Raw genomic sequence first — 18,236 nt, forward strand, 5'->3', positions numbered from 1 at the left:
TCTCTACTTTACGGTCAACTATGGTTAGGTACGCATTATCGTATATGCTTTTCTCGTAGTAATACCCTAATACCTCTTCCCCTCACGCTCAGTACCACTGTGAGAACACAGTGAGTGCGCGAACTTACTCGCTACCGTCAACAGGATCACGTCATCCAATCTCGTAGGGCTATAATGGCTTAATATACTAGGCGAGTCACAAGCATTTCTTTTGACTTTGTTCCTTATACCTAACGTTAGTGTTTTCCTAAACAGGCATTTGCTCAAGCGACTTTCTCGCCATATTTTCAACGTTGTCCTCAATAGGAATATGTTTTTGGGGCAGCCAGCGTCCTAACAGGTATATAAGGTGATTGATTTCATTTCTGATCCCTCAGTCGCACTTTCCCTTCTTCCCTTGGCTGTTGACCTTGTCTATACCAGCTCATTTTCTCATTCCCCCTTGCTACTATGTCGCACGCCGAGAGCACCACACCGGACACCGAGAACCAACAGGATGACAGCGGCAACGTCGGAGACATGCAGAATAAGCATTGGGAACCTTTTGCAACAAACTTGTGCGACCAACCGTCCGCACAGGCAGCATCTGTGCAGGCTCGCCAGAGACGTAGAATCGCCCAGTTGGAGGAGAAGCTAGAGGCCCTCGAGTCGGGGCGTGCGGTCAAAGAGAAGTACGACCTTGCGCTAATTCATCATTCCGAGTCGCTTTACTGACTACATGTTAGGCAAGCAAACTATTACACATCTCAAGGAAGGGCAATCAGGCGTGTTGTCGTTCTATTCGATAACGTTGAGGACCTCGTTGCTGAAAACGATCGAAGATATGAAGATGAAAACGAAGATCATACTATCGAGTAAATTTTCAGACTTCGAGTTATTTTGTGAGCGCTAACCATAGGCTTGATCATGTAGCCAAGATCGGCTACAGGCAGGGTATGTCACCCTCTCAACTACCTTACCGTGGTTGTTCAGGAAGGGGGCGGAAATGGAGTACGACGAGTACACGCACATGTTGAAATTGGTGGGTTCTATATATTCAACGATCAGTTTTGCGTTGCTGAGCATTCTTGTTATAGCTTCGGCAGGGGGCTGACAGTGCTCGAGGTGACGATACCTCGAAGCTCAAGGCTCTTGTTGCCGAATGGGTTAATCGGGATCTCAAGCCAGAATTCCCGCTCGATTCCAACGACAAACATACCCGTGGATTCTCCAACGACGCGTGCGGCAGGTTACTCTGCCCTGCCGAACTGGATTGGAACAACCCAGTGCAAGTAGTACTTTTGAGATTTCGAGAAAAATGCTCACTTTTCACCAGGGTGCGGACGGGCATTCGAGATCGCTCAGAGGGCTGTATCGTGACGGATCTTTCCTTTCCGGCCTACCTGTACGATAACTATACTGCCAACCCGGATGATCTGGAGGAGGATTTGTTCAAGAGCAAAATACTTCTTCAGGTCCGTCCCTCTGCCTGTAACCTGATTGTAAGCTTACTTTAAAGCAGGGGTACAAAGCCGTGTTCACGTCACCTTCCTCAGCAAAAGATGGGGAGGGTGATGGGGATGGCGCCGATGTCATCCAGAACAACAGACGCGCCAAGAAGTCATTCAACGGAGTTAGTAAGGTCAAAAAACACGTCGCTCAAATCATCAATATGAGAAAGGTCACTCCTCGCTCGATCGCGTACATCGCGTGCCTAGTAAGTCATAGGATTTTGCAAGGCCAGTGATGATGTACCATGACCATTTTGACAGCTTCGATTCTCACTTTCTTCGGTGACATCATGGCGGTCCATTGATGGCGACTTTGACTATGCTCAATTCTGGTGTACTATCATTGATTTCTTTGAAAGGCCCCCTGGTCGAGGTGCGCGGCGCAGGGTTGATAAGCTGCTCGAGTGGTGGAATAGGTGCGTTATGTATTTTTCCCAATAAGCATTACCTGACTCTACTGTTTAGGAAGATTTTTGGACGGAGCCAACGTAACGACATCAGCGATGCGGCAAAGGCCAGCCTGTCCGTCAATGCTCTTGCAAAGCAGAGGGCACAGCGCGATGATGCGGCTTTTGACTCGGCCTAGATCCCTCGCGTAGTTTGCTATCATTACCATACTTATGTCCGGCTTGATCTTAATTGTCTTAATTGTTTACTGCAAATAAATGAATAATATTTGGCTATGCTACTGCCTTTGGTGAACATACGCGCTTGTGTTGTTTAGGCTGAATTCAGGGAGTGTAGCGCAGCCATGAACAGGTTCATATTATTGAGCATTCGCGCCAACTGCAGAATTCAAGTTCCAGATGGTGAGTAGGCTTACTTGTGTTGATTGGGTCGAATTTGGGACGTGCAGCGCAACCATGCACACCTTCGTCGTCTCGAGCATTCGCGCCAACAGCGTGATTCAAGCTTCAATTCCTGAATAGGTGTACTTGTGTTGTTCAGGCTGAATTCAGGGAGTGTAGCGCAGCCATGAACAGGTTCATATTCTTGAGCATTCGCGCCAACTGCAGAATTCAAGTTCCAGATGGTGAGTAGGCTTACTTGTGTTGATTGGGTCGAATTTGGGAAGTGCAGCGCAACCATGCACACCTACGTCATCTCGAGCATTCGCCCCCGCAGCATGAATTCAAGCTTCAGTTCCTGAATAGGCGTACTTGTGTTGTTTAGGCTGGATCCGGGGAGTGCAGCGCAGATATGAACACCTCTTACAGGTCAAATATCCACGCTAATTGCGTGATTCAAGCACCAGTTCGTGAATTCGCATGCTTAAGACGAATAAGCTGGATCTAGGGAGTGTATGGCAACTTGTGAACATATCTGAATGTTGTGCACAGCTACGACTGGACCACGATGCATGGCACAACACATACCACGGCAATAGAACGGTAAGCTGGGTACCGAAGTTGATACATAACCTCCGCTACTGAATTTGAAGTTAAGGTACATTGCTACCACGGTGCAGGGTTCGTGCATAACTCTGACTTCTTGGGACGCAGTCGTAAGTAGTATACCATTGCCAGCCATTAGTGATTCAGAGAACACCGCCTTGAGACTCAAGGATGACACAAATTGATTGTCGCCTGCCTGTTAAAACAAAACCCAGCTGCTGCGCAAAGGTATAGCTTCTTCACACGCTTTCCCAATTCATATATAGCTGACAATAATTAGATGTATCAAAAAGATATCCTCTGAGGTTGAAGCGCGGAATGATTTTCTAGTCGTGTGCGCGGCTGAATATATTGTCATTGCCTGCAAGATACTGGCCTTCAGTCTCACATGGAGAATTCTCGTTGAAGTGAGGGAAATTTGGCTTTCCAGAGAGCTATGTTGGGATTTCACAGTGGGCGCCCTACTGCTGATGTGGCAAGCTTAATTCGTGGAGTCAGTTCTTGCTCATGTTAACAGCGTTACTGTCCTCAGAAAGATCCTGACTTTCACGCCGTACTCGACATCGCGAAACTTAATTCTGACATGGCGCTTGCAATCCGTCTAGTTGAACCATTAGCTTTGCTCTACTTTCCCGTCGAATCTGACCTTGAGTGATGAGTGGGTGTCTTTTACCTATCACTAGCTCGGAGTACGAAATTCAGAACTGTTCTTTCCTAGACAAAGTCAAAAATGATGATGTGATGATCGATAGCGGATTTATGCAGATTTTAGTAATTATATACTATGTATTGATATATATATCATTCTCATACATTCACCAGTTCACTGATGATGGTCAAGCTCAGGAATTCTGTAATATGCATGCATCTGAGTCATTAGCAAGAATGTTTCACACCGTTGATGACATCAATGATATCCGAAGCAATGTCATTTTCCGCAGGAAAACCATCCGCCGCAGCCTTTCTGGCATCAACACCGACTGAAATGGAGTCAACCTCCAGGATATGCCTCTTCAAGTCTTCGTCACCATCGATACCGATTTGCGCTTTAAAGAACGCAGCTTCTTCGGAAGACAAACTGTAAAGGCTGGTGTCTACTGTTGGCAGTGATGCGGTCTGAAGTATTAGGTCGCCCAACAATGTCGTGGAGTAATGGTGTGTGGTGGTACGTTCCATCGTGATAGATTGTTACTTACATACACATAGCAGGTACCTCATGAGTTCAATACTATGACGGCCAAATGTCGATACAGTGTTTCAAGTTCAAGTTATACAACCATCGACGTTTCCGGGCCCTTGAAGGCAGATTCATTTGCAGGTGCCTGACTCGGAACATTTCTGTCCGGGAAAACTCCACTAACGTTTACGGTTTAACGTCCGCGTAGTCGCAGTCTGCAGACCTCCAAATTCAACCAGGCTCACCCCGTCTATCAGCACGTGTGACTACAGAAGCAGAGTACATCAATACATTCACGCCACGCCGCCTCCTTGGGCCAACACAGTCGAAAGCCATCAAGGTCGCCTACGGGTGGATGACTAAAAAGGGTTGAGCAATCAAGATCCAGCGAAAGCACATCTACAGGCTATCCGCGACACCTAAACCAATGCTTCATGTCTCATTTACTCAGATGGATCGAGACGATCAATTGACCAAGAGGATATAACCAGAGGAGGTTCGGCTGGGATGCAAAGTATTTTGCGGCCAGGAAAAAATAGTTTACAATGCGGAACTGCTGACGACTTCACGGGCATCAACAAACGCAGTACAGTTTGCTTGGGAATATCCGGAGAATCACCCCCATTTGTGTGTTGATAATAAGTCCATGGTGCAGGCTGCGCATGCAGTTACTCCTGGACCCTCACAACACCTCACCCTACTTCACCCTCAAACCATCGAGGACTTCCTAACTGCATCATTCTTCCATCGCAATGAAATTGCAGGGACTCCCGACTATCTTAATATCAAGCGCAATGAATGCGCAGATCAACTTGCGAAAGAAGCTAGCAAACACAATGGCTCACTTGTTACAACATGCCAACACGGAGACGCAATGAGGAAAACTTGCTGAAGAGATAGACGGGTTCAAGATTGTAAGGAAATGTCTACGTAGTACATTCCATCTTCGTACGGCCTCTCAATATTAATCATTAGCAGCAATGACCGCTCGTTCCGACAGCCTCTCGCACTCAAGCTTAGTGGATGACGAGCAAGACTATGCATGGTCGATCATCAAACATCCACATTGCTCGAGTAGTACGCAAATTTGTCCAAAAACAAGTGTACTGACTGATCGACTCCGAACTAGGTATTGCACCATTAACTATGATACCACAGCGATAGAAGGAACACGACTCGCTGTCAAGACGTACTGCTCGTGCTGCCAGTTCAGTTTTAAACCAACAGGCAGATCCGACCTGCACTCTAAGGTGCGCAGGTGAGTCATGTGGTTAAATCCTGATTGCACAGCGACATGCTCATACTCACGGTGGCAGGTTTACAAACCATGTTAGTGCAGCAATCATTATCTGTTGTACAACTCGTTGTACTACATGCACTGATGAACATGGACGTCGTCAAACCAGCAGCAACAGCGAGGAAGGAGAAACACATTTTCTGTGCGAGTTGATATGGAATCTTCTGAGGGGGACCTCGAATGATATCTCTGAGGATGTGGGAACACTATAGGATGACGACTGCTTTTATATCCTGCATATACTTATGGGCACGGTTCTGATCGATTTGGCAGAAATTTCGGAAGAACCTGCAGGAGCGTATTCGATTGCCATCCTCATATCATAGCCTGCTGTTACTAGGGTCGTATTGTATAGGGGTATAGTTCACGATATGTGAGTTCTCCCGCATGAATTACTGATTTGAGCTGTCTCTAAATCCGTCTTTTCGCAGGGCTCCACTTATGCTATTTGTGTGTTGCTAGTCAAGAACAGTTATTCCATTCTGTAAACTCAAGTTGAGTGGACGACAAGCGAGACTAGGCATGTTTGATCATTTTGAAATAGGTTCAAGCATTCACATTGTTCGAGCAGCACGAAAGTTTATCTAAAAATGAGTATACTGATTGAATCCGAACTAGGTATTGCACCATCAACCATGATACCAAAGCGAATGCAGAAATATGACTCACTGTTGCGATATTTCGCTCATGCTACAGGCTCAATCTCCACCGTACTCGCAAGTCGGGTCTCCTGTATCCTAAGGCGAGCAAGTGAGTTATGTGGTTGAATACTGGTTACACAGCGACCTGTTCAGACTCACGTTAGCTTGAGCTATGCAAAAATAATTCGCGCAGCAATCATATACTGTTTTGCAAGTTGTCTTGCTACATGCACTGATAGACATAGACGCTGTCAAAGCAACAACAACAGCGAGGAAGGAGAAACGCATTGTTCGTGCGAGGTAATATAAAATCTTCTGAGGGGGTTCTCGAATGATATTTCTGTAGATTGGGGAACACCATAGGACGACGACCGGCTTTTATATCCTGCATGTGGCAGAATTGTTATTGCTATCAGATGGTAGAATTTTCGGCAGAATGTGTAGGAGCGTATTCAATTGATTGTGACCGTTGTATCATAACCTTGCACGTTACTGAAATCCTATTGTATAGTCAGGGGTACAATTCATGATATGCGAGTTTTCCAGCATGAATCACTGATTTGAGCCGTATCTGAACCCGTCTCTTCGCAGCGCTCCAATTGTGCTATTTGCGTGCTGCATCATGTAACCTGGTGTTCGCTGGCATGCCTCATTTTTTCCGGCCGTGCCTGCTGCGGAGGTGACACAGCTGTTGCACTACCACCTTCACTAAAGATTGATCTTTCTATTCAGTTTACACTTCTGGCCAACTTCGTCGATTGAGACTTAAGGCGGCCCAAGGACTGACATGGCCTTGGCTTACGCGGATGGCTTCTTCCAAGTGGCACCCCGACTAGGCCTCCAGAAGCCAACACCAGGCGCCTCCCCGCCCCACTTAACATCCGCTAACCAATTTTTTGCACTAGATCGAATTGATGTCACTCCCATCCTTATCCCAACCGTGCAGGATCATCGAAAACATCCTCCAAACTACTCTCGATGGCCGAACCAACTCCTCCCGACCTGGAACCCCAGCCATCAATGGTCCGATAGCAACAGCAGGCAAGCAAGCCCCTGATTCGGACCGCGGCTCGACGTCACTTCAGAATTCTCTATGCCGCATGCATCTTTGTCATAAATATATGGACAGCATCATGGTAGTCATGATACGTCCACGAGGATTGCACAAAATTTCCAAGAGTAAAGTCGGCAAAGTACAACTATGCATCATATAGATATAATAACAAAACATGGAATTTCTTTGTTAATTCTTAATGCCACTCGACAAAATGCTTCCTAAATTATAGAATACCAGAGCCCAATTCCTGAGGTACTGTAGAGATATGCACTTAAGTTCGTCACACCATCACAGGCCCAGCGAATCGAACCTATTTCATGTGACAGTCACACCCATATTGAGGTCATCGAACTTATATTGTGACATGCGGTAAAAACATGAAAAAAAGTCCTAGTGCTGCCAAAAGTCCTTGTACTGAGTATTTGCAATGTGTCTGCGCTTGCCACGACCCTCAACATCAACCTCCTTCGAACTGTCGGTGGTCACGGCTGTAGATTGAGGCTCTGTATCATCTAGTCAAGACCCACAATGGAAGTGGGTCATTGGGGAATGAAGGGTGGATTACTGATTTGATTCCATCTTGCAGTGCGCCACTAGCATGATCACAAAGGCATGAGGCTGTTTGAAGAGGCGGAACAGATCGTGAGATGAAGCCCATGGGGAGCTGGAGCATCGGGGACTTTCTGGAAAAGATGAATCTGGTGGTAGCTGATGGATTGGTTTCTAATGCTGTAGGCAGGTCTAAATGAAGAAACACAGCAACAGATAGGTTGCTGGAAGGAGTGATTGACTCAGATTGAGAACTGTGTAGGTACAGATAGAATATCTTGAATTTTGGCTGCTGGGGCAACATCTAAGTCATGTAGATTGGACATGGTAAAGAAAGTGAACTTGGGGGAGGGGGTAAATGTTTCAGATGGCATCCTCATTGCAGGCTGGGTCATGGCTCACCAAGCATCAGTAAATTCACACATTGCTTAATTTCCTTTTTTGCTCTTATTTTTCCCACCCAAGAATGGAAAACGCCTGACAAGAACCAGAAGCGCCTCCTTGTCACAAGGAGCAACAAGCTGCCAAGAAGATCCCTTCCTCTTGATTTGAGCTTTTTTGCACTTGTTTTTCACTTGTCCTACACTTTTTGCTTTTTTTTAGAATGAGCTACATTACAATCCCCTTTGTCGCACTTATTTTCAACTTGCTCGCACTTATTTTCAGCTTGTTCACACTTTTTACACTTGTTCACACTTTTTACACTTGTTCACACTTGTTACAAGGGAAAAAAAAATTGCATTTCAATTCACAGGTAATACATATATATACGAAGTTAGCAATTGTAAAAATGAAACACTCACCTCCTGTGAACAGCGGGCAGCGACTTGAATCAGCATGGCTTGAGCTCAGATGAGGATCGACAGACTCGCGACCTGCGAATGGTAGGTGACGACTTGGATCAGCATGGCCGTTGCTCGAATGAAGATCAACACACTCACCAACTGCGAACAGTGAGCAAAGACTTGGATGAGCATGGCCGTTGCTCGAATGAAGATCGACACACTCATGAACTGTGAACGGTGGCCGATGACATGGATCAGCATGGCTCGAGCTCCAATGAGGATCAACGCACTCACTCACTGTGAACGGCGGGTGACGACTTGGATCAGCGGCCATAGGGTAGAGCACGGGTACGGGTAAACCCGTGGTTTATTGCTGATGGGTGTGGCGGGTATGGGTACAGTGTAGATTATGAAGACCCGCACGTACACCGTGCATACCTGTCGCAGTTTACAGTGTTGTACAGGTCAGCCAGGCAGTTAAGAAGAGTGTGGATGTGCTTACCCATCCTTTGAAGAGAGTGAAAACTGTCTTGCTCTCGAAAAGACACTCTCATCACTGTCATCATCCCCCAAACCATTGGTAGTCGACATTAATGCCATTGACACGGCGACAAAGTCTGACGATGAAGAGGACCTAGATGTGGAACTTCATAAGACATCTGCTGATACTACTATGTCAGTGTCTTACCTGCAGGTAAGTCAAAAAACCACAGTATACGGCAAACACTGTTCATACCCGCAGAATTGGTGGGTCGGTGTACACCCATACCGTGGCGGGTACGGTGTTTGCGGGTATGGGTGCGGTGTGGCTTCAGCGACCCGCAGGTTCACCCATGCTCAACCCTAAGCTGCCATGAAATTTACAAACTTGTCAGTAGTATAACGAATGCAGAAAAAGAACATGTACCTTTTCATTAGCGAGCTGCTCAGGCTGGATCTCTCATTCTTCTCATCCTGGGATCATGCACTGGCTGAGAGCAAGACATGGCCACGGGCAGTGCTTGAAGAAGTTGAAAGCAAAGCGAAGTTCAATTTTGAACAAGGTCACGATCATGACGTGTCACACTTGCCATCGCTGACCAATCGTTGGACGCTGGAACTTGCCATTTCAACCAAACTTTCAATGCTTACTGCAACCACCAAGGTCCTCAACTCATCATCCTCATCAGTCAGCACGGTCCCCGTCTTTATCTCACAGCCATTCCCCTCATTGCTAACAGCAGCGTTAAGAGTTCTGCCTCAGAGGTAAAGTACCTGTGCCCATACTGCTAATGACTAGCGTCGCTCATCGTTTTGCATGATAGCGTGGTGTGAGCTTGTCACCTCCCGGTGCTCCACCTCCACCTTATCAAGATCATGACTTTGTACAACCTCATACGGCGGGTGATGATCTCACTGTTGAGAACTTTCTCAAGACTGTTAATTTTCTGCTGAACAGGACAATATTATATCGTCAGCAGCAGCTTCCAGGATGTCCCATACGCGCCGTCACTCTTCGTAGCTACTATACAATGTTGAACTTAGTTACTTAGTATTTATCCTACTATGTTTCAATTTCATCCTTGTGCTTGTGCTCCTTTTTGCGCTTTTTGCCCCTTGACAAATATTTAATGCACTTTTTGCCCTTGACAAATATTCAGCACAAGTGAGTAAGTACAATAAGTGCAAATAGCACGTCGATTTTTGCAACAAGTAGCTGAAAAGTACATTAAGCAATGTGTGAATTTACTGATGAAACATTGGATCCGCATTGACAGGACTCTGCAGCAACATAGGAAGAAGACATGCCAATGTTGCTGAACGGAAGTAAACTTGCAGACGAAGCTTTGCGGGGTGAGCATCTGAGTCTCCAGGTTGAGTGTTTGAGTCTCCAGGTTGAGCGTGAGCATCTCTGCGCTCGTACAAAGAAAGAAACATGTTTGCTTAATGAGGCCGTAACCGTCCAAGACTCAGTCGGTCGTCACACACAATGAACCTATGTGCAGCATGTCACACATCACACCCTCCTTCGAACTTTTGAACCTAACATTCATTTGGTCACACCCAAATTGGGTCGAACCTAAGTGTGTATCTCTACAGTAGTGTTCCCTCTAGAGTGTTCAAATCTTGGAAGGCAGCATGAGAAGTGAGCCTCACAACACTCCCATCTTGTATTGAGTCAAAGCTGAGACCCTTCTAGCATGACAAACATCTCCCCTGGGTGACTTCACTCATCATTTGATCATAACATTCAAAACTCTCCTGGAGTCATTGCCTTCAAGTATTTCCACTAGTGGTTTGGGTTGTATTTGACTCCAAATATCTCACCCTCACAGTCAGGGTATAAGAGCAACAGGCACTAAGTCTTTCTCTGTCTTTCTCTTGCTTGAACACAACAAGAGCTGTTTGGATACCCCAAGATTATGCAAAGGACCCACCTACCTTGTTCAGCATTTCCTGAGCAGGGACCTCTTGATAGATGAATCAAAAGCAAACATGTGCATCAAAATCATGTGGATGAGTACTCATGCTGACATGCTGTGTGCAAGGAATGATAGCTAGATGAAAAGGGGTGAAAGGGGGAGAAAAGGTGAAGTGGGGTAAAACTCAAATAGACCTCTGGACACAAGTATAGATTTGGCCCAAGGGGATTGCTACTGAGAACAATTCCTCTAAGTAAAATATGAGGGGAAACTTAGAAACTGGTAAGGGTAACTGAGAGTAGAGGGAACACAGAAATTAGCACTGATGTGGTGCAAGTGCAAGCGAGCTGCCAAAAGTGCGATTAGGGATCCACAGGGGTAAACCCTATGGGTGTCCAGTGACTAACCCATACCTGTACCCGCCAACTCCCTGTACCCATGCACCCAAGGGTACTCAAGGGTATGGGTCTCTCAATGGGTCATAGAGGGGTAAGGGGTCTGAGGGGTATACCTGTACCCACCATACAATTCATGCATGTAGCTAAAACAAAAATGGCAGTAGTAGTATCTAGTCCAATGTAATACTATCCCACCCATCTTCAAGTTCCTCATCCTCACTGGCAACATCAGGAAGGCTTGCAATGAACTGAACATCCATGTCCTTTACTAACCCTAAGAGGCTTCATAGGCCTACACAAAGCAATGCTCATGTCGTCTGCACAGATAGACAATTGCGCATAGTGAGAGAGGAGGAGCCATCCATGGCTGAATATGCGTTCCACATCAATGGATGTAGCTATAATATACAATATTAAATTTATGTGCTCACAAAAGAAAAAACACTTACCAGGAATAGTGAGATAATCAAGGGCCATACGAGACAGCCATGGGTAGGTCTTGCAATTAGGGAACTGCACAGGTACGGGTACTGCCAGGTATGGGTATGGGTCAGGATTTTGTGACCCACGCAAATACCTGTATCCATGATGTACCCATCACAGTCATGGTGTAGCGCTTACACTTGACACTCATTCTCGTATATCTATGCTTGCTTGTGAGTGTCATACTACTTGTCTATACTTATTTTTGTTCACTCACACCTATTCCAGCTTGTTTTCTGTCTGCACGAGGTACATTTGCACTGGTGCGCGCATGTAGAGTCAACTCTGGATGGGGAGTTGGTAGCATTAGGTAGTCATTTGCTCATTGCTCTCAGTCATTTGCCACTTGTTCCAGGTGCGCATGTTTTTTTTTCTCATTTACTACTAATACTATCTTTAACCTTGCAGTGTGCTACTACCACCACTCGCGCCCTACACTGCATCCTACCCTCCATCTCGTTCTTCCTGTGCCGTCCCTCCTTCCACTCTTCTGGTGCTCTCCAGTGTCCTCCACATATGTTCGAGCCATGTCAGCATTTGCTGACATGCGCTGGGCATGTGCGTGCTAAGCACTGGTGGCTGTTGGGATCAGGTGGGGGTGGGTACACCTGCCATGGGTATGTACCCGCATCCATACCCGTACCCGTGTCCACAGGTACATACCTGTGGTGGGTACTGGGTATGGGCTGACCTCTGGGCACCCACAGGTTTACCCGTGCAGTTCCCTACTTGCGATAGGCCATGCCACCAAGCAATTGGATCCATGATATTCTCGATGTCAGTGTTGAGGTACATATTCAGCTCCTCAGCTGAGGAAGTGGCTGTGGATTGAGTGAGTGATGGTAAGCAGTCAAAGATATTATGGGAGTCATCATCCTAGATATGGTTGTATGAGCCATCAGAATGATTTTTAGAAAATTAGCACGCACCTTATCAACCTCATGAGCTGGATTGGCAGCAGATCCCTCAACAGCTGAGTGAACTGAGTGAGCAGCATAGCACTGAAATTCCATGTGAACAAGCCCTTCCGCAGTGTCGATCCACTCCTGCTCCCAGCCTGCCGACTTGAAATAGGCGAGCTTATGGTGTGGATGAAGCACTGTAATATAAAAAGAATATTAGAAATATTAGATAGAATTAGAGAAGAAAAAAATGTACCCATTGCAATGCGATACACTGCTAATAAGTCTGTGTATGAGTAATAATGGTTAAGTGTTCGTTTGGCAAGTAAGAGGGCAGCACAAATTGCAGGATTGAGTTGGTCCTTCTTGATGACATAGCTGGTAAAGACCATATCAATGTGGTCCATGGTTGGGATTACCATGGCCAAGTTTGGTGTTGACTGTGAGAAGAACAATGTGGCATCCTTGAGAATCTGAGTATAATGTAAACATGTGACAGTAACAATGTAACTACATCACCTTCAATACATCTCATAGTTGTTTGATTAGTGTCCACTCGTGTTCTTGGAGCTCGTACTCTTAGCTCAATAGTTAGGTGATGATGTAGCACTACTGGTAGGCTGTTCACCTTCAATAGATGCTGTAACTTTTGTGCATTTTGATGTGACTGTGGGAATAGAAGGCTTATCGGTGGCCTTCCTTTTGCCACAGCTACCTTCAGCAGCCATGGCAAGTATCTTCTCTGTGGGCTTCATTGTCCTTTTTGGTAACATGCCACAATATACGGAGGTAGATGGAATAGGATATCTCTCATTGTAGATTTGCAGTCTATATTCTTAATGTGGTACTGTACAGTTATAGACAATCAAAGTATCTATCTAGGGTTTAGGGGTCCCATGATTGGTCCATGGGTCCAGGGGTCCTAAGAACCTGACCCACACCCATACCCCTAGGTACCCTTACCCATGACCCCTGGGGGTTATCCATACCCCTGCTGATATCTAAGTGCGATACAATGTGCAGCCATGCAGCCAAAGATTTGACAAAGTGTGAAAGTGTGTGGCCAAGCTGAAGGATTAATGCGAGAAGCTGCGAGTGTGAAAGCCAGGTGGCGCAACAATGAATGGAAAGGACATTTGACAATAAATGCAGGTATATGAAATATAAGCATTAGTACGGCCATTAGAGATGTGTGCAGTGGAAACAGGTGATAATTTGATGGGAGAGATTGAAGTTACATGAAAATCGTAAGTACTCAGTATATATGAGAGTACACTGAAGTGCTATTCAGAGCTAAGTAGGTAGTGGTAATATGTAACAAGGGTCCATAACGCAAGTAATGAAAATATAAATGATATAGCTTCAGAAATATGGTCAGTCTAATACAAATCAAGTAAAATATGCACCAATGGACAAGTGGAGGACATGGATAGGACAGAGGAAGGACACGTGATGGAGCTGAAGAAAAGCCAACAGGAGCTGATGTGCATGCATGAGCTGTGGCTGTCAGCTGATAACAGAATGAGTGTGCGCCATGTTAGTGATAGCATGTGCAACACAAGGACCTAAGGGACACTGTGAAAATAGGCTCTACAAGGCCATAAGGACTCCAAGTCCTACAATGCACCAAACCTGTTTTGTGCATGGTCATGGCTACTTTTGAGTCTTGAAGTTCTTTACTTTGCCTCATGAAATTACCATGAATTTTCTACACTACTTTAATATTTTATTTGAATATCTTTCAGACTTGAAGACTCTATATTACCACTTAACAGTTCAAATTAATACTTATCTGGTTCAAAGATCAGTGTCAAACATACCACAACAGATTACTCAGCAATTCTCATGATCTCTTACATTTTCTTACACATTTCTCACAACTTTCTGTATGTTTGAAAACATACCCAAGACAACACTTCAACATATCAACAGTTCATAAATGGTCAATGGCTTAGTCAGATGACATGGATTAGTCAGATACTTGAGTGGAGAAAGTTTATAGATGAGAATATTTGAGAAGTGAACAAGTCATCATGGAGCATTTCAACTACTGAGTCATTATGAGTCATATTTCCTTATTTAGGTAGTTATGCAGCCACATTTAGAATAGTATATGAGGGGTTTAGATTCCCCCTTCTTAATAGATTCCCCTCCTTAGAAGAGACTCCCTTCTAAGAGATTTCCCCTTTTGAGAAGGAAGGAGGATTTGAGTAACTTTCTAAGTTTCTCACCCTATATTTGTGTAAACATCTGAGTGAATATTAGTTTATTCCCTCCATTCATTTGTCATTATTTCATTATTTCTCACGACATACTGATCTTCTGAGGCCTACCTTGAGCCAAACCTTAAATTACACTAGCTGGTACATGGTTATCAGTCATCTAGTGTAGTTTCATCATTCTCTTTATGACACAGAATATCTTTTCTGTAGGGAGAATTCATATATTTCTTAATGATTAGGAAGGACAACAAATAAGACTACAATACACTATCTCATAGTGTATAGCAATGGGAGCCCTTTTGCTATACAATATGAAATATATACACCACCAAATAATTCCCACAGTGGTGTGAATGCGCGCTGCTCACAGAAATCAATACATTCAACAAGTACATCGAAATGGTATGTTACTTGGTATTCCAGAATTTGTCCAATGTAACCTGCTTTGCATTCTGCAACTCCTTGCGCTGTAGTGTTGCTTGAAATGCCCGAAGTTTGTGAACAAGGTCAAGTGAAGAATCAGCACCAACTTGCGCAATACATGCAGCCTCAAGCTTTTTGCACAGCAGAATCAGTTCAGTAGCACAGACCTTGGGTTGATCATCCTCATCTTCATCATCTGATTCCACTTCAACCAGCTCCCCGCTCCTAATTGCTTGCCAGCGCTGAATTTCTGCAATGATTGCATCATCATCTTCATAAGCAGTTACTTGTCCAATGTTCTTCTCTTCTTGAGGGTCGAGAATCTCGTCAACAGTCAGTGGTGTGCCAATGATCCATCTCCGTATTGTAAGCTCCTCTATGGACTTCATCAATTCATGTTCGAGAGTTTGGAGCTGAGGTGCCTTGGTGAGAGGCTGAATTTTGACAACCAGCCCAGTTCTTTGACATGCCACTGATGCAAGTTTCTTGACAGCCTTAGCCACTTTGACATTGTCACCCTTCACAACCATAGCAGTTTTCAGGGCATCCATCCAGTCCTCCTCGACATAATGATTGCCAAGGTGTTCTTTCAAGCAAGCTTCGGCTTGAGGCAAGGTCATAGTATCAATATCTGCAAACTGGTGTATGATTTTCCATGCACCTGGGTCTGCATGAGCAGGGTGAGACGAATGTGCCATAGAGTTGGCTTGGATTCCTGTGTGATTCCAGCAATGCTGAATGGTGGATGGCTTGACAGCATCCCATGCCTCTTGTGCCATGACCATGGCTTCTTAAAAATTTATTTTATAGATATCATGATTACCAGCTTCATCAAGTTCAATAGCGTGAAGACAGAATGCTCAACGATAATGAGCCTTGAAGCATCAGATGACTCCAGCATCGAGAGCTTGAATGAATGAAGTTAGATTTGGCTCAAAAAATTCAAGCTGGATGTGAAGTGGTTTGTATGTGACTTTGTGCCTAGAGAAATTGTCAATGAGAAGGCAGATGTAATGTTTTTGGATCCCCATCTTGATGTTGAGTGCCCTGATCCACCTTGAATTTTATTGTGTAAATTTTTTATGTGAATGATACTGATATAGAGCACTGCTTACTCATTGAACAATTCACTTGTCATCCATGCTTTCTTGTTGTTTCAATAGTAAACCCAGCACTCTGTGGTGACTTGCTACCAAAGCATCGGGGCTTTTGGGAGTAACCAATGAAGAAAAGTGGAAGTTTCTCACTTCCATCTGCATTCATTGCAAAACCAAGAGTCATCCTGAATTTCTCTTTTTTCTTCCCACTCATTTGATGTGTACCAAGGCCACGATCAGGAGGTGCCCTAATCCATAAGTTTAGTTTCTCTTTGAACTGAATACTCATGAGTGACTTACATGGCAAATAGACTTGATCCATCAAAGTTCCAACAGTCTTGTACTGGGAAAGTTGACAGGAGACATCCCACTCGTAATCTTTTGTGTTTCACTGCTTCTGTATCCACTGATCCAGCCTCACCATGACGCCAGTGTAAAGAGTTGATTCTGTGTAGGCGCTACAAAAGTGTTACCTTCAGAACTCAATGTGCGAGTGTAATGCTCATCCCAAAGAGACTGCCTATAGAACTACTCCTTGATATAAAATGCAAGGAATGTTTAGTTAAGATTGAAGTAGAAAGAACAGAAAGGTCACCCAAGTGTGCTGTAGAGATACAATAATTGCTGGACACTACACAAAGTAAGTAACCAGCAATATAAAAATGTGTTGTGGTCGTGCACAGCCTAGTCTGCTATACTTGCAAGACAAGTGCGTTCGACCTGAGGGGTTTGCTGTGTGGTATTAGAATAATCAGTTATACAAAAAGAAAGATAGTCCAAAGTGTGGGAAACAAAGTCCGAAGGTATAATTACAAGTCCAATGTCAAAAACGTCAGGTCCGATGTTTTTGGGTTTTGGGTTAGTGGGTTTCGTTGGGTTCTGTTGGGTTAGCGTCAGGTTTGCATCAGGAATATAGCGAATGTTGGGGATAGCGAATGGCAGGTTACTGTCAGATGTTTCAGAGTGTTTTGGATAAAGAATGGATGATATTGTGGAATTCAGCTAAGAACTACTAATATCGGATGACCTCCTCCTACTCGGAGGTAGAAAGGTAAAGTAAATAGGTAGGAGGTATGTGAAATATATAGTGTTTATGTAGAATTTCGGAGTGCTATAGGCGAAAGTAGTAGCACTGATTTTCGGGTCCGATGTCCTATGTAATAAGACATGTACTGCGGACATGTAATAACACGTTCTACAATGTTAGCGATGTGAAAACAAGTAACTGCACACCTAGTGGGGATAGATATGACAGGACAAGACATAGGGAGGACAAGTGTGTGGGAAAACATTGGGTCCGATGCACAGGAAACATTGGACTAGTGTTGGATTAGCAGATTTAGCATCGGGTTTAGCAGATAAACATTGGATTGGGTGGGTTAGTGTCGGATAACATCAGGAAGTGATTTGTGTGTGATGGGCATTTGACATGCATTGGAAAATAGCTGAATACGAGCCTAGCACAAGCTCGAGTGCTACAGCACTCAATGTTCTGAAGATATGTCCAAAGTACCGAAGTACTTGTCTGATGAGGTCCGAAGGCGGTTTGATGTCAAGAAACAAAGGTCTGAGGTTGCGCGAAGCATCCAAAGAGCTTCTGATGAACAGTGAAGGTTCCGAGAGTGAAATATAGCAGGTATGTTGAAGTATGTTGAAGTATAAGACTTGCGGAAGTACCGATGTTGGTATACAACACAGAGTGGGGCTATACAAAGATGGCTCCAAACTGATATCTTTATGTTGTGGTCTTGCACTGCCTAGTCTGCTATACTTGGTGACAAGTGCATTTGACCCAGCGGTCTGTGGTCTGGGAATAATTTTGGGGGTCAGTAGGTGATGTGAGGTCAATAATCCAAGCACGCGAAACAATGTCTGAAGGTATAATTATGATGTCTGATGCAAAAGTGTCGGGTCCAATG

At 44.7% G+C, this 18,236-nt stretch overlaps 5 protein-coding genes across 5 annotated transcripts; 2 read left to right on the plus strand and 3 right to left on the minus strand.

Moving 5' to 3' along the window:
- Positions 1–450: 450 nt before the first annotated feature.
- F5147DRAFT_660447 (uncharacterized protein) lies at positions 451–2,076 on the plus strand (the record flags this gene model as incomplete). Its single annotated transcript, XM_041434670.1, has 8 exons — positions 451–671; positions 726–854; positions 913–933; positions 973–1,021; positions 1,077–1,454; positions 1,502–1,696; positions 1,752–1,906; positions 1,956–2,076. 8 exons carry the CDS (start codon positions 451–453, stop codon positions 2,074–2,076), a joined length of 1,269 nt encoding a protein of 422 aa, XP_041284312.1.
- A 1,615-nt stretch (positions 2,077–3,691) lies between these two features.
- F5147DRAFT_660448 (uncharacterized protein) lies at positions 3,692–4,060 on the minus strand (the record flags this gene model as incomplete). The annotated part of the gene is made up of 2 exons (XM_041434671.1): positions 3,692–3,735; positions 3,781–4,060. The coding sequence occupies 2 exons, from the start codon at positions 4,058–4,060 to the stop codon at positions 3,692–3,694; spliced, it is 324 nt and encodes a 107-aa protein (XP_041284313.1).
- Positions 4,061–4,695: 635 nt separating this feature from the next.
- On the plus strand, positions 4,696–4,953 carry F5147DRAFT_590347 (uncharacterized protein; the record flags this gene model as incomplete). The annotated part of the gene is made up of 1 exon (XM_041432170.1): positions 4,696–4,953. A coding segment is annotated over one exon (258 nt), but the record flags the coding sequence as incomplete, so codon positions are not given.
- A 7,748-nt stretch (positions 4,954–12,701) lies between these two features.
- Positions 12,702–13,051, minus strand: F5147DRAFT_553705 (uncharacterized protein; the record flags this gene model as incomplete). The annotated part of the gene is made up of 2 exons (XM_041430459.1): positions 12,702–12,772; positions 12,832–13,051. Coding segments are annotated over 2 exons (291 nt in total), but the record flags the coding sequence as incomplete, so codon positions are not given.
- Positions 13,052–15,204: 2,153 nt separating this feature from the next.
- Positions 15,205–16,005, minus strand: F5147DRAFT_783247 (uncharacterized protein; the record flags this gene model as incomplete). The annotated part of the gene is made up of 1 exon (XM_041442808.1): positions 15,205–16,005. One exon carries the CDS (start codon positions 16,003–16,005, stop codon positions 15,205–15,207), a length of 801 nt encoding a protein of 266 aa, XP_041284316.1.
- Between the last annotated feature and the right edge of the window lie 2,231 nt (positions 16,006–18,236).

The sequence above is a fragment of the Suillus discolor genome (assembly GCF_016758755.1).
Source record: "Suillus discolor strain FC423 chromosome Unknown F5147scaffold_328, whole genome shotgun sequence".
Taxonomy (NCBI): Eukaryota; Fungi; Basidiomycota; class Agaricomycetes; order Boletales; family Suillaceae; genus Suillus; species Suillus discolor.